The 17,281-nt window shown below is 42.1% G+C and overlaps 1 protein-coding gene across 3 annotated transcripts in view; it reads right to left on the minus strand.

Annotated features, from left to right (window-relative positions):
* The window catches only part of NFKB1 (nuclear factor kappa B subunit 1), a 133,491-nt gene that overhangs the window by 74,683 nt on the left and 41,527 nt on the right, over nucleotides 1-17,281 (minus strand). For 2 of the 3 annotated variants that reach the window (XM_075609075.1, XM_075609057.1), the window contains exons 4-5: nucleotides 15,079-15,119; nucleotides 10,808-10,906 (exon numbers count right to left, since the gene is read on the minus strand). In XM_075609075.1, coding sequence (XP_075465190.1) covers nucleotides 10,808-10,906; nucleotides 15,079-15,119 — 140 coding nt within the window. The remainder of the gene's footprint in view (nucleotides 1-10,807; nucleotides 10,907-15,078; nucleotides 15,120-17,281) is intronic. The other variant, XM_075609067.1, reaches the window with a different exon arrangement.

Below are 17,281 nucleotides of genomic sequence, written 5' to 3' on the forward strand. Positions count from 1 at the left end.
CGGCGTACCACCGCAGTTTTTATTTATATAATAACTCGATTTTTTTTTGTGTAGCGCTGAATTGTATACAGCGCCATACATAGAATATTTGCAGGCACAAGTCCCTGCCTTTTAGAGATTACCATCTATTTTCTGGTGCCTGAGGCACAGGGAGATAAAGTGACTTGCTGACACTGAGATTTGAACGAGGCTCTCCCTCATTCAAAATCAGTGCCTTTACTCACTGATAGACTCCTGTAGCTCATACAGTATACTGTACTTACAATACAGATCCTATAATAGCAGCATAAACGTTGCTTACATCCGTTTCAGATACAGTCCAAAGAGCTTTGTCCCAGTGTTTAATAAACAAAGCTCTTTTTCATATCTGGCACAGTACCACGACTATATTTCAGCCACTATCTGATTTAGTGTGTAACGGGAAAGTACAGGTGTTTCAAGGAAGCGTCTGACATAGCAACAATCAGTATGGCCAAGCAGAAACTTCCCAATTTCCTACACGCGAAAAACAAATAGAATAAGAAATAAGATTGGGGAGAATAGTGAGATACTTCATGCGTGGAAGCAAAACTATATTTTGTGGCAGTGTTTTACACACTACGACACAACCACATAAGGAAATGTTATACAACCATGCAGAAGTTACAGCTAACCATTGTGTTTAACTGTGAAAATCAACACGTACTGTAATACAGGCTAGATCAAATCACAGCATATTGGGCTACCCAACGCTACATCTTTTCTTGGGTTTCTTAACATGTACATTACTGCTGGTGTATCACTGTAAGGAAGGAGTTCTGATTGTTTTAATGCACTGAACCACCTTATGCATGTATCTGTGTCAAATGGGAGAGAGTTTTCCAACTATGATGCCCATTTTTTTTTAATTTTTAAACTCTGATTTTATTGACATATTTCATAAACACAAAGGGGTGGGTTCAGGATAGAAAATAGAAGAGGATGGGTATAGGGTAAGGGTATTGTACAACAAATATATGTCAGGTATTATCACAGCTGTTCACTCGTATCGTTTACAGAGTCTCAGAACCCTTGCTATACAATTTGGGATGGGGTGACGGGAAAAAGATATCATGGGGGCGTGGAGAAAATCAGTGGTTCCGGTGGTACAGAGAGTACGAGGGGAAAAGGTGGGAGAGGGGGGGGATTTGATTCAATTACACAGTATTCGGTGTATATTATTTTGACTATCATAGTATCATTGGGGCAATCTCGCCTGAGTTTCTGGCATATATGAACTAAGGGGACCATATTTTTTAAGCCTGCTAACGATATTGTTTAGGTATGCTGTCAGTTTCTTTGTCAGCATTATTTCCCATATTTTGTCTTTAACAGATGCTGAAGAGGTCTTTCCAATTTCTTGCAATTAAGCATCTAGATGCAAGGAGTATCTGGGAGGCTAGTCGGTTCTCACGATTGCGATGTTCTGAAATAGGTTGGCCTAATATCGTTGTGTTGTATTGATTTTTTTCCCCAGTATTCGGACCGGTAGCTTTAGGGTCCCGTTCCAGAGATGCGTGACATCATCCTCCGCACAGCGGTGACACAGATGGAAATATTTTGTGGAGTCTAGATGGGATATCATAGCACTGGTAGATTATTTTGTGCGAATTCTCTTTAGCCGTTGTGCATACAGGGACTTTGGCTGTTGCTTCCCAGATGTCGCTCCTGTCCTCTAGGTCTCAGGTTGAGCCTAGTTCTCTTTCCCAGGCTATCATGTGTGCATCTTTAGATTCATTATCATCATTTCCTAAATGGTACAGGTTGGATGTGAGACCTCTCCCTGCGTCTCCCTCACGACACATTATCTCAAATTGAGTCATGGGCTCTTGGGGTCTAGTTTTAGTTATACAATGACGTAATTGGAGAAACTGTAAACATTCAGTGTTAGGGAGCTGCTCTTGAAGTGAAATAAATGATCTGGTTTCTCCTTTAGATCTAAGATCAGATAATGAGTAGAATCCGGCTTTCTTCCACAGTGAAAACCCCTTTATATTTAAACCCGTCAGAAAGCTGGGTTTCCATATAGGGGGGTTAGTAGAGAAGGATTTTTTGTTAGATTGTTTAGCTGTTTACAAACATCCCATATCTGGCAGCTATGTTTAAGCATAGGCAATTTTAAAGAGCCAGAGCGCGTCTTCTAATTTTATACTGCCGCATACTCAAGCTTCTATCAGATACACATTTTTATTTTACTCTAGGCTGGGGGATTTAAAAACATTTTTTAAACAATTTATTTTAGTTTGGATGGTTTACAATCTGATGGGGAAGGGGTACAAAATAAAGAAAGGGGAGGAAGGAGACCTAAACATAATGCATGTACATGTCAGAGTATCTGTCTGCATAATGGTTTACAGCATAATGGTTAGGGGCTAGAGGGGGAAAAAGGGGAGTAAGGGGCAGAAAGGTGATATCAGAGTGTTTGTCAGGTTGTAAACGTAAGCACCTGGGGAGCTAGGAGGGACAGGGAAGCATGTAGGGAGAAAACGTGGAATGATCACACCCGCCACTGGGGAATGGATTTGGATTTCTCCATGTCAATTTGGAGTAGAGAGAACAGGAGTGCACAATATCCCATGGGTGATTGGGCTAAAGCAGGAAAGGTGAGAGTAGCAGAGACCTGTTTTTAGATAAACAATAAGGGTCTATCCAGCGGCCCTGAACCCATTTCGTTTATCCACGGATCCCAGGTTCTGTTAAACATAGGGAGGGTATCGTTTAGGAAGTCCACCAAATTTGCCAAACCCGCTTTGTAATTTGAGAAAGCTTGGGCGGAGGCTGTCTCCCAGTTGCAGAGATGCAGCATCTGATGGCTGTGAGGATATGATTAGTTTGCAATAGGAACTGGGAATCGTCTCAGGTGGCCATTTTAAGCAAAACTAAGCACGGGTCAAGCGGGTCACCGTCTCCACTATCTCTCCAATTAAAAGGAAGATCTGTTTCCAGATATTAACAATTAGAGGGCAGGTCCACCAACTATGGAACATAGTGCCCAGTTAACCGCAACCTCTAAAGTACAAACGGGAGACTGACCCATACATTCTGTGAAGACTAGATGTGCAGAGATACCACCTGAATAGTACCTTACACCCATTCTCCTTAATGTGTGTTAATAGAAACCTTTGAGGCCGCTTCCCAGATCTCCTCCCAGTTCTCAGCCACCAGGGATTCACCAGTATCTGTTTCCCATTGTATGATATAGTTGAATGTGTCTTCTTGATGGCTAAAAATTAAGTTCTGGTAAAAGACTGAGATCAGAACCGTGCTCAGTGGGAAGGTTTTGCAGACATATTCAAAATATGTTCTTGAGTGGAAGACGACCTGGGAAGGTAGGTAGTGCACAAAATGTTGGTGCTGGAGATAATGAAAATATTCAGAGGAAGGGGCCACATGGTTTTCCTTGAACATCTCAAAGGGAATAAATATAAGTCCCTGGACAAGACTGTCAACTCTAGTAATGCCCCTCTCCCTCCACCAACCAAAGTCCTGTTCATTCAGGCCCAGAGGGGATGGAGAATTGCCAAACAAGAGTAGCATGGAAGAACCATGAATTTATATTTAAGGCTATTTTCCCTCCAAATTTTAAGTGAATGTTGAATGATCTGATTCCATCCAGAGGGGAGACCTACTCCCTTTCTATGTCCACACAGACGTCTGAACCCCTATCAAGGTGCCAGAGGACCAATTGGCTCACCTTGGCTGGATAACTTTTTAATGCTAGAAAAAAGTGAAAATGTGATGCATAACGACAACATTTGATACATACCATTACAATGGATGCATTATTTAGCTCATCTATAGCACTGCCTATTGGTACACAGAGGGTAACAGATTTCTACATTGATTCAAGATGAAATGAAACAATTTGCATCAATTGTGCTCTAAAAGTGGTCTGACACATCACATGAATTCTGTGTCACATTAAGGAAACTCTTATGCTTCGTGGAATTGCCGATTGTAAGCTGGCATTGCCCCTCTGCTTCCTTCTTCCCTTGTGACAAATAACATGGTGACCATAATGCATAAAAATAGGAAGAGGGTGTTGCATAGTGGAGCTTGTTTGTTGAATAACAAGAAAGATTCATTTCCTGCCAGTCATCAAACATCTGTGATCACTTTTTCTCTTTCTGCCTGTGTTTACCAATCTATACATATGCTTATTTGAGGAAGGTCTGTTTGGAATGCACAGTCATTTACCTCTGGCTTCAATGACATGATATCACTTTAGCTAACCTCCTGCAATCAGGGCCACCAACAGCTTTCCTGAAGCACAGGACTCGAGTTTCCACCGGGGCCCCCGATGTTAGCAGCCTTGCGAGCCCCCACCCTCTCACACCTCCTCACTCTCTCATCCCATCAATTTCTTCCCCCCTTCTCACACTCCTCTCATTCTCTCCTTCCTCCCACCTCACTGATCCCGTCTCTCTGCCTCCTCTGTCACTCACTTCCTCTTCACCTCTCTCCCTCTCTTACTCTAACCTCTGTCTTCCTCCCTTTCTCTCATTTCCTACTCCCTCTTCTCACTATGGGCCTCATGCAGAGAGCAGCGCTATTCAGAATTGGAGAGGGGGACATTTTTTAGCTTTATTGGAGAGTTTTTATCTCCATATGCAGAAAGGGCATAAAACTGCATTTACAATCCTTTCTGCATATGGAGAGTTTCAACCAGCGCTATGAGCGCTGTTGAAACTAGTGGGGAAAAAAATCGCGTTTTTTTTTTTCCCCTCCACCGCCCGCGGAGCGCCAGCTGCTTGGTGGAGGGGAAAAATGTTGAAAATCGCGCCATCTTTTTGGCGCGAACAGCCACTAGATGGCGATCGCGGCTCTCTGCATACGGCAGAAAAAAAAACTGCAGAGATTAGAAACTCTCCAGCCGCGTGGCGAATTTCAAGGAAAAAAAAAAAAATGGCGCTTTTTTTAAAACTTGCCTGTTTCGGCGGTTTAAAGCTCCATTTTTGCCGGCTAATGGCGAGATTCCTTTTAGCGCTGCTCTCTGCATGAGGCCCTATGTCTCCTACTCCACTTTATCCCTCCTCCTACCACTCTCTTCCTTCCTTCTCCTCGTCTCACTCCTCCTACCCACTCCCACCTCTCTCACTTAATGCACCCCCTCCTCATCCTCCTCCCTCACTCAATCCCCCCTCCTCCTCTCACTCATCCTCCCTCCCTCTCAGTCAATACCCCTCCATCTCACACAATCCCCCCTCTCTTCTCCTCTCACACTCAATCGCCCCCACCTCTCAGTTCGCAGTTGTCTGGGGATCCTTTAGGCTGTGGCCCCGCTGGCGCTGACCGTGCTCATGCTTGAGTGGTGATGTCACCAACTCTCCCAGCATGAGTGCGGGTGTCCTGCGAATTTTGCGAGCGCGCGCGGGGGGGTTGCATGGGGGGCCTATTGAGCACTCTTCGAATACTCTTTTTTTGACTTCCAAGCGCCAAGCTTGGGAGAGCGTGTGTGCCCGTGCACTAGCGCACGCCGCGTGAGCGGGGACGTGAGAATTCACTTTGCACAAAGTGAACTCGGCAAGCGCTGCCCGCTCAGCGCTAGCGGGGAGGCAGCCTAAGTCTATAAAGGGAGAAAATTGGAAACTCTTGTTGAGACCTTGAGGGGCAAAAGTGCCAAGTTGGTAAATCGACCTAGTTTCTCTTTTTAATATTTCTTTGTCCCAATCACCCCTTCTAACAGTCGGAGCTACTCGGTCTATCGCTATGAATTTCAAAACACTGGCATCGCCATTATAATAGGTGTTGACATGGCGAGCGACTGGCATTTCTAGTTTATTTCTAATCGCCCCAAGTGTTCCAACACTCTTCTACGCAACTGGCGGATGGTCTTGCCTACATATCTTTTCTTGCAAACACATTGCACCATATATATAATTCCTGTCGATTTGCAATTCAAAAAGTGATGAATGTCAACTTCCTTAGTCTCATCCCAATTAAAGAATTGTTTAGTTTGTAACATGGATGAGCAGGTTTTGCAGGTAGAGCACTTAAATGATTCCTTTACCTGGGATTTACTCAACCAGGTACTGGTGGGTTCTACAGTTAGATGACTGTGTACCAGTCTATCATTGAGATTTGTAGCTCTCCTGTTGGACTGTCCTTTAGTACCTCTTTGACAATTTCATCATTAAGCAGAATATGCCAGTGTTTGTTTAGTATAGAATGAATTAACCACCATTGATTATTGTAGGTTCCTACAAAACAAATAATTTTCTGCTCTGATGCATGCACAGGTTTATCCTTCAATAGGTTTTCACATGAGGTAAACTTAGCTCTTTTATAGGCTTGTTTGAGAACTTTTCTGCTGACACCCCTTTGTATTAAGCGTTCGGTGGAGTTCTACAGCTTGTTTCTCAAACTTATCACTGGTAGAGCAGTTTCTGTGTATTCTCAGAAATTTACCTATTGGTATACCCCTGATTTGGTGAGAAGGGCGATGACTGTTTACCTTTAACAGGTGTTCATATTGTTTTATAACACCTAGTTACTACAAAGGTCTACCCATCAGCTTGGTTCAGGCACACAGTTTTTATTTTTGTGTGTGTTTCACTGTAAATACTTATTCACAGTCAAGTCCATGTTCAATTATTTGACATTATTTTAACTTGTGTATTAAAAGTTAATTTTTTATGTAGTTTAATTTACCCCACATCATAACTGAGTGCAATATACAGAGACTTTCTCTTTTGTGTTTATTTCTGGTGTATAGTATCAGTCACGGAGCCTCTCATGTGCTTCGTTAAGGACGTGTGTTTTAAGGTGGATCTTAAAGGTGGCTAGAGAGGGTGCTAGTTGGGTATTGAGGGGAAGGGCATTCCAGGGGTGCAGCACAGTAAGTGAGAAAGGTTTAAGGCGGGAGAGGGCGTTAGATACAAATTCCTCCGTAGAGCTTACGATGCAGTCTGTAGAGAGAAGACCTCCTTGAGCAGAACACAAGTCAATGCAAGAGCTGCTGTCCTGAATAGCAGAAGTTGCAGGTTCTAATCCTGTTGGGTCTGACACTGGTACCCCCTTCATCACAAAAGTCTTTAAACTGATTGGTCAAGGATATATTTTAAGATACGTGACACATTGAATTATACTTTGTATAGACATTAGCCTATCTCCCATGGTACCGGAGGTATGTTCATTTTTCAGCACAGACATGGCTCCCTAATTTATTTGGAGGGAGATTTGAGGGGACATATATACATCTGAAGATATCTATCAGGTTAGGAAGTAGTAGTCCTCCCCCTCCTCTGGAAATCACACGTTAAGTTAATTTTGCATGTTAAGTAAATACAAACTTGTGCGGCATGGCACTTTTTTTTTTACCAAACGCTAAAAAATATGCGATTTTTCTTTGTGAATACAGTTTTTACACAAATTTCATAGCGTTCGGAAGGAACATGCCAACACATTCGATAAAGCAATGAATCTATCGAAGTTTAGTGAATAGGCCCCAAAGACTCCAAGGAGAATCTGTTTTAGCCCTCCAAGCCACTGAATAAAAAAACTCAGCTACTGTATATAATGTCTAATAGATTAATACAAAAATCTAAGATATATATATATATATATATATATATATATATATATATATATATATATATATATATATATATATATATATATATATAAAAATATGGTACATAGGTATAAATCTGATGGGAATCAGATATCTATATATAGCCAAAATTAGATTATAAAAAATATATAAAGTATAAAAGAGGGAAAACCAGGGAGAGATCCACCCCCTGACTGATGGAGGAAATGTTCTCAATCTCTACTCTTTGCTTTTGGATGTATATGCTTCCTCCACTCTGTGCAGCTACAGTACACTTGGAAAAAGAGACCAGAGATGTTCTTAAAGCTCTGTATGCTATGATTTCATGTATGAAAAGCTGTGATGCTGTTATCACAGCCTACAAGGAATCTACACTCATTCATTTTAGGGTTAGTGGAACGTAGCCGAAACGTAATAAGGTGCGGCTTCATTAACATCAACCCTGGAAAGTCACGAGGCCTTTTGATTCTTCTGCCATTGCATGAGGCGGGAACCCCTATTAAAGGAACAATCCACGCTATCTAACCTCCAGAGCTGAATCACACCATTTTCAGCTCCGGGGATCATCCGGTTCCCGAGTCACTTACTAGTGAAGTTATTGGTATTAATTACTTCCTGGTTTTTAAAAGGGATTTAAATGGCCATCCAATAGGAAGCCACAACCGATGATGCTGCAGCTTCCTATTGGCCTGAGCTTTGGCAGCCCTTTTCATCCCCCTGAGGGAGATTTAAACATGGTAAGTTCACGGGTGAGTATAGTATCTCGGGAACCAGGGAGTTCCCTGAGCTGAAAATAATGACGTTGGGCTTATAGTGTCCATGGGGGAAGAAGAGGGGGGGGGGGTAAAAAAAAAAAAACAAGTTGAAAAAATGCGAAAAAAATATTGCACCTGCCACACTTCAGTGCAATGCAGTCGAGGCACAAGGTAAATGCTAACAGGGCTCCATCCTAGAGTTGGCTGCACAAATGCATCTACAAAGACTTACAAATTGCTTTTGCTTCTGCTACTAAAGAACGGAACTGCTCTGCAAAAAGCTGTTGCGTGCCCTACAAAATTCTTCAGCATAAATAAGCAGCCGGCAACAGAAACAGGAATGCTCTGTTTGATAATGTGCAAATATTTCTCCACGCCCTCATGTATTTGCTTTTCTCAGAATACATGACAAAATGATATATTTCCATCCTTAATACGCCAAGAAAATACATTTGTTTCTGTTCAAGAAAAGTTTGTTCCGCCTCTCACCAATATCTTGTGACAACATAGCACTTTACAGTTAGAACACGTGGCAGCCAATAACCCAAACATACGTCACGTCAAAACATATATACAATCATTTTAAATTGAAACAGAAATCCGGGTGCCAAAGTTTGGACCGTTTCCACATCTGTCACAATATTAGCCTCCGTTATATATATCATTTAAAAAATGGTCTCCCCTCTTTGTCCTTCGGAGTGTGAGCCTCCACTAACGTGGGAACAAATCTAGACAACAGTGTGAACAATGTGGAGTGTAGGGGAAAAGTTTGCTTTAAAGTGTAGAGGAAAAGAAAAAGTAAAATATGCACTGTCCTAATTGGTGTACGCCACGAAAATGCATAGTGAGAACCAGGAAGCACATATCGTAAATAATTTTACTCATAAAAACACAGTCAATATTGCTCAGCAGTTGAAGTCCCGCAAGGATCCTGAAAACAAGCATGGGGTACATTATAAAATATTAACTATTTATAAATGGGGGCGTTGTATCAAGGGCAAAAGTGGTGCAAATGTAGGGAAAAACAACTGCACCATATGAAATCAATAGGATTATGTGTTTGATATATCTGATGCAGCTTCTCTGTCCTTTACACACACACACACACACACACACACACACACACACACACACACACACACACACACACACACACACACACACACACACACACACACACACACACACACACACACACACACACACACACACACACACACACACACACACACACCAAAAACCCTCCACAGTAAAGCATTTAGCAAATGGAAATATTACTGTGTGCTCATTTGCATGTGTTAGACAGGTCTGCAACCCTGACTTTCACCATTATCACCCAACATACAGTGCTTCCACAGCAGCAAGGGATTCTGGGAAATTACATGCAAATGAGCACACAGTGCCACCTTTTGCCTCAAATCCATATAACATGGACCCCTATAAGCATAAGTGACACTGCAGCAATGTGAATAGGGACCACAGTTCAGCTCTATGGCATCTGCCACACACATACATGTGGAGCCTACACACACCACTTTTGGCTTGGGAGCCACTGTGTGAACATTAATCTCCCTGCAGTGGCTTCCACTATATTTCCTATTGAGCTACTAAGTACACCTTGTACTGAGTGCTCAAATTGAGGTTACCCAAGGTCAGCACTGCATCTGACATCACGCTGTGCAATCAACTTGATTTGCAGCATCTGTTATTTGTGAGTATTCTAGGGGTATATATAAGGGTTCACTTCTGTCCTGTAACTGCACCACCTTGACAAAGGTCCCATTCGTGGACCGAAACGTTGGTTTTCTGTTTATTTTTTCAATACACTTGTATGTTCAATTCTGGAGTGCTGCCTGCTGATTTCGTTTCCAAACGGTATCGTATTGCTTATATATATATATATATATATATATTATATAACCATAATACTGAGTTAAGTTATGGTGAGTAAAAAAAGTGACAAAAACCCTCCACAGGAAAGCAAATATGCAAATATAACTGTATGCTCATCTGCATGTCTTAGGCAGGTCTGCAACCCCGCCTTTCCCCATTATCACCCAGCATACAGCACTTCCACTGCAGCAAGGGATTCTGGGAAATGACATGCAAATGAGCCTATAGGGAACCATGTTAAAAATGGTTATTGAGGCAAAAAGTGACACTGTGTGCTCATTTGCATGTCATTTCCCAGAATCCCTTGCTGCAGTGGAAGTGCTGTATGCTGGGTGATAATGGGGAAAGGCGGGGTTGCAGACCTGCCTAAGACATGCAGATGAGCATACAGTTATATTTGCATATATATATATATATATATATATATATATATATATATATATATATATATATATATATATATATATATATATATATATATATATATATATATTAGAATTGCTAAAATACACATACACAATGTAGGTGCAAATGCTCAACAAGGCAAATATACTGACTTACAATAAATAAAAAAACCTAGAAAGCCGACCTTAATCTGTGGGTAGGATTTCTTGTTCTTTTCACTGGAAGCTCCCGGGAGTCCTCCATGCGACGGTCCTTCACAGACATATCGAAAACGGAACCCTCTCTGCACACATAATACATGAAAAATATATAAATGAACAAATAATGAGATCAATGCAGCTTTTCTCTCTCTAAGATTAATTGAGTTCATAAACCTCAATAAACCTTGTTTTGATTGCATACCGTCCATATGCATGAAAATTAGAACATGGCATTTAGGCCTCAGAGTGGAATGCAGTTTCCTTGGTGGTGGAGGCAGCTGGTTGTGTAAGAGTTACTAGTACTCTGAGTGGCCTCAAGTGAACTCTCAACTGAGGTATTATTGTGTACATGAAAGGAATGTACAAAACCTTAGCCCTTTATTCCAATACGCATTGTTTCAGTACATACTGAGTACTGTATATATACCGTATTTTCTTTCCAGACAAGACAACATTGGATATTTTTAGGAATTAAGACAAATATTAAAACACGGCCCGGGAAGGTAAAAAAGTGTATCGTTTCCTATTAATGCACCCTTTGGGTTTAGTAGATGCCTCGTTATTACTACATTAAACATTTCAAATGTACATTTCTAGAATGTGCCCATCTTTAAAGCTACAGGTTGTTTTTTTATTTCAATAAACCTTATTGAAAGAAATAAACAACTATTTTTATTACAGATAAAGGTGCTAGTAATATGTGTATGGAAGTGGATGAAATGGATATATTTTTGAAAATTCTCTTTGTAGCTGAAACATAAAATTCATGCATTGTAAGTTTAAACGTATAGATGCTGCTGTAATGCTGCTTAAGTTATTTTAATTTAATGGTTAAAAAACAAAAAAACAACAGCAATATGTTTTAAAGCGATGCCATTATTTCTGAGCTGTCTTCACCCACATCTGCACACCCTATATACATATAGCTAGAACATTATGTTCTGCTATTGCTCTGTATCTTGTCACAAGCAGCAGTAAGACAAAACATGAGGGCCATAGCACATTGAATGGTCTGTATAGTATCATCTGGTGCCAGAGGGTGTCTTATGGCATAGCACAGCGTAGAAAATATGAGCCTTGATGTTGCTTTTCATCATATCTATCATATTGGGACAAACCCATCATTTGTATGAGTGAACAAGCAAATCACTCTCTACTTATTAAGTTACATACATAGTTACATAGTTACATAGTTGCATAGTTGGAGGCGTGGGGCTCCTGCTCTCCTCTCTCTGCCATTACCGAACCCTTCCTATTCCTCCATCTCTTGCTTTTCCCGCCTTTGAGGCTCACACTGTCCAGATCTTCTCTCCGCTCCCTGTCCATGTGGCGGTCCTCTATCGCGCACCTACCTCTACTCATCCGCCTTCTGTCTTTCTCTCTCACTTTGAATCCTGGCTCTCTTTATTCCTCTCCTCAGACTCCCCTGTTCTTCTCCTTGGGGACTTCAACTGCCACATTGATGACCCCTCTCTCCCTTGGGCTTCCCGTTTTCTTTCTCTAACCTCTTCTTTTGGCCTTCAACAGTGGACTGCAGCCAGCACCCACAAGGATGGCCACTACTTATACCTGGTTTTCACTAAAAACTTCTCTCTCTCCGATTTCTCAATTTCCCCTTTTCCTCTCTCTGACCATCACCTTATCTCATTCTCTCTATCTCGCTTCTCCCATTCTCCACCTACAGTTCCCCCCCGGTTCTGCAGAAACCTGCGCTCTATTCACTTGCCTGACTTTGAGTCCACTTTACGCTCCTCTCTCAGCTCTGCTACAGACCCTGACAACCTGGTCAGGAACTATAACTCTTCCTTGTCCTCCTCTCTTGATCTACATGCCCCATCTCCTAAAACCTCTTGCTCCTACTATAATCCCTACGCTCACGCACATTTTTAACTCCTCCCTCTGCTCTGGAACCTTTCCATCCTCCTTCAAATATGCAACAGTCATACCATTACTCAAAAACAGCAAGCTTGACCCTACCTGTCTTTCTAACTATCGACCTGTCTCCCTCCTGCCTTTTGCCTCTAAACTCCTTGAACGTCTTGTATTCTCTCGCTTGCTCCATTTTCTCAATACCTATTCTTTCCTAGACCCTCTACAATCTGGCTTCCGCACTGCTCACTCCACGCAAACAGCCCTCACTAAAATAACTGACGACCTCCATGCTGCCAAAGACAGAGGTCATTACACTCTGCTCATATTACTCGACCTCTCTGCAGCATTTGACACCATAGACCACCCTCTTCTCCTTCATATTCTCCATACTCTTGGTATTCGGAACAAAGCTCTATCCTGGATCTCATCCTACCTCTCCCATCGTACTTTCAGTGTCTCTTCTGCTAGCACCTCCTCCTCCTCTATTGATCTCTCTGTGGGGGTACCCCAGGGCTCTGTCCTGGGACCTCTTCTCTTTTCTCTGTACACACTCTCTCTAGGTGACCTAATAACATCTTTTGGGTTTAAATATCACCTCTATGCTGACGACACACAAATATACTTTTCAACACCCGACCTTACACCTGCTGTACAAACCAAAGTTTCTGAATGTCTCTCTGCTATATCATCCTGGATGGCCCTCCGTCGCCTTAAACTCAACATGGCTAAAACAGAGCTCCTCATACTTCCTCCCAAACCTGGCCCTACTACCTCCTTCCACATTACTGTTGGAACTACAATCATTCACCCAGTAGCCCAAGCACGCTGCCTAGGGGTCACACTCGACTCCTCTCTCACATTCAAAACATTTCTAAAACTTGTCGCTTTTTCCTCCGCAATATAACAAAGATACGCCCTTTCCTCTGTTGCTCGACTGCTAAAACTCTGACTCAGGCCCTCATTCTCTCCCGTCTTGATTACTGCAACCTCCTGCTGTCCGGCCTTCCTGCCTCTCACCTGTCTCCCCTACAATCTATCCTATACGCTGCTGCCAGAATCACTCTACTCTTTCCTAGATCTGTCTCAGCATCTCCCCTCATGAAATCCCTCTCCTGGCTTCAATCAAATCCCGCATCTCACACTCCATTCTTTTCCTCACTTTTAAAGCTTTACACTCTTCTGCCCCCCTTACATCTCAGCCCTAATTTCTCGCTATGCACCATCCCGACTCTTTCGTTCTGCTCAAGGATGTCTTCTTTCTACCCCCTTTGTATCTAAAGCCCTCTCCCGCCTTAAACCTTTTTCACTGACTGCCCCACACCTCTGGAATGCCCTTCCCCTCAGTACCCGACTAGCACCCTCTCTATCCACCTTTAAGACCCACCTTAAGACACACTTGCTTAAAGAAGCATATGAATAGCACTGTAGATATTCTGAACACATGATACATATAGCTTGGCCCCCTGCAGACGCACTTACCAGAACTCCCTCCTACTGTCTCTGTACGTTCTCCCTACCTACCAATTAGACTGTAAGCTCCTCGGGGCAGGGACTCCTCTTCCTTAATGTTACTTTAATGTCTAAAGCACTTATTCCCATGATCTGTTATTTATATAATCTGTTATTTCTTTGATTACCACATGTATTACTACTGTGAAGCGCTATGTACATTAATGGCGCTATATAAATAAAGACATACAATACAATAGTTACATAGTAGATGAGGTTGAAAAAAGACATGCGTCCATCAAGTTCAATCTATGCTTTCAGGAAATAGAGCTCTCATCTCATACATGGTGCAGCGCCTCCATTCCCCTCAGGCCCTAGCAGAGCTGGGTGCAGTTCCTGCAGGAAAACCATTATGCCTTTTCTTCTGGTCCCTGGACTCAACCCCCAGGGCTTAAGGCCCCGAAAGGTCTATCCCTGACTCCCATACTCCCCGCTGGAGTATGGGGTAGTTGTTCCCACTCCCCTGCGGGAGGGATCTCTCTCTTCCCTGAGGCAGGAGAACTCCCTAAATTTGGATCTCAGTCCCTTTTGTACTCAGGGGAGGGTCCTAGGTCTGAGCCACTGATAGGGCATTACACAGACCTTAGGCCCACTCCCCTGTCACTCAAGGGAGTTGTTTACTGCTGCAGCAGCAAGGGCATAAATATGAACTTAACACTGCCTGCGCTGGTACCAGGGCGTATGTGCTAGGTAGGGCAGATTAGTAGCCGAGGGAATACATTACTACATTGGCAATCAGATTTCTCCCTGAATCAACATCCTTATAATGTTTACTTTGATGACTCCTGGCGAGTAACTAAAAGGTTCAAGAAGAAACAAATCCTAAAGGATAACAGAACAAAAGGAAAATTGGCAAAATGTGTTGTTTTATTACCTGTTTAGGTTGTTCTATAATTTCAATGTATGGTCCATCCACTAGAAAAAAAGAGAAGTGTTAGCACAATGTGTTGTGAAGCAGAAAGTGAGACAGTTTCTGACATGACATGTGCAAAGGAATATCACACATCTGGATTTGCACAGGTACATTTAAAAGTTCTTTTTAAGATCTGTTTTATGAACTAAAGCTCTGGTGGTAACAAGAAACAGCCACTGCAATGTAACTGTGGTTTGGGAAATGAATGCATCACATTCCCTGGCTTGGATGCCAAAACTAAAGGGATCGACATCTGATTGATTGGTCTACTTACCAGGCGTCGCGGATACAATATATAGAATATTTGCAACACCTTTTCCCTCCTTTTTGCAAAATGTAACGTGTTAAATTGATGAAATAAGGCCAAGAAATATATGGTGTCTGTATGTATTAAAAATGCTCCCCCTATTGTACGCCTTAAGCGTCAAAAAATATTATTTTTGTCAGGTATTTTGGAGCAAAACAATGTGATGCCCATGATGCACAAATGTCAATGGTATGTACTAAAAGAAATGGTATATGTGCTTCAAAAACATAATGGAAACTGTGTCAAAATCGTCCGCCAAGTTGAACTAGGCAGAAACCTGTCTGTTTCTATTGTTAGCGCAGAATTAGAAGTGCTTTAAGTTGCTATTTATCAACAATACGCTTTTATGACACAGCAGGTATGTTTGACCATTTATACCTTAGCAAAATGTGCTATTTACATCTTTTGGCTATTATAAAATATATTCAAATATTATTTGATATTTACTAGTTCTAAAAGAAATATAGACATTCTGTTTTAATTGAAATTGTATCAATCAAACCCGATGCAATGCATCAAATGTAATTTCAGACACCGAGCTATGCGTCATATGTACGACCTGGATGTACATGTATACCATGCACATTTTATTAAGATTTGTACAGTTTTTAGTACATGTAGCCTTTGTATGAAGCAAAGTACTGTACTTATGTAAGGCATGCTGTCTTATTGGCATCAATGTGACATGTACTGTAAGTCTAGGAAGTGTACAACACTGCAGAAAGTAGAGGAAAAAATAAGGTCCAAACATTAAAAGACTGATACATCCCATATGTGCATCAAACTGTGTTTTGTAGGGGCAAAAAGGTGCTGGAAATATAACGTTTTTTTTTTGTTTTTTTTAAACCTACATTATAAAAAAAATAAAACGGCTTTAAAAGACTAAATTTGGCCTTAAAAGCATGGTGTCTCTCCAAGTACAAGTATTGCATCACCATTCCTTAAAGTGTCTTAATCACTACATGGAGTTTCTTCTAGAAATCCCTATGCCTACTCTGCTTCCAGACATTCCTATATACTGTCACAATCAATCACCATTGTATTTAATATTTTTTTACGTGCGCTTTTTACTGTGAAATAAATACTGTAAAGCGTCATAGTCTATAACTAAACAGAGTGCCACATGAAACACAGGAACATGTTACAGCGTATGCATCTGCTCTGTCATAATGCCAATTTAGCTGAAGCTTTTTTAGCTTTTCTTTCTGCAGCTAAATACATAAAACAAAACGAACATTATTCTGCGTATTTTTATTTTCAAAGTGCATACAGTAGTAACTGATTTTTGAGGAAGCGTATTTTTGTACTCGGAAATAAAAACAAGGCATTTTAGGGGTTTCCTGCTAATTAACCCAGGTCCCCAAAGTGTCCTCCCGGTGGCATCAGAGGCACGGCGCCGCCATCTTTGTTATGTCCGCACGGGCGCAGAGGCTCGCGCATGCGCAGACGCGACGGCCAATATAGTGAGCGCGAAGGGGCAGAGATGGCGCTCCGTAGCGCAGGGACTCCCCAAGGTCGCGCAGGCGCAGAAGAGAGCAGCGGCGGCCAATACAGCTTCGCACAGGAGCAGTATGCTAAAGACGTCCTGAGTGGACTACAATTCCCAGCAGCCTCTGGGGACTGCCCTTTCATCCACATCATGTGCAGCCAGCCAGCAAATAGGGTTTGCAGCTTCTCCTGTTGGAGAAGGATACAATGTTGCAGGGACCAGGCTAGTCAGTTGGAGCTGGGAGAAGGAAGGGGGAGGAAGTGTGTAAGGAGCAAGTGGCTTCTTATACTAGGCCAGGTTACCCCAGGCCCCAGGTAGGCCCCACTCCCCACTAGGTTAGTGGGTAAGTTCATAGGGAAGGCCCTTAG

Source organism: Ascaphus truei, chromosome 1, assembly GCF_040206685.1.
Source record: "Ascaphus truei isolate aAscTru1 chromosome 1, aAscTru1.hap1, whole genome shotgun sequence".
Lineage (NCBI taxonomy): Eukaryota > Metazoa > Chordata > Amphibia > Anura > Ascaphidae > Ascaphus > Ascaphus truei.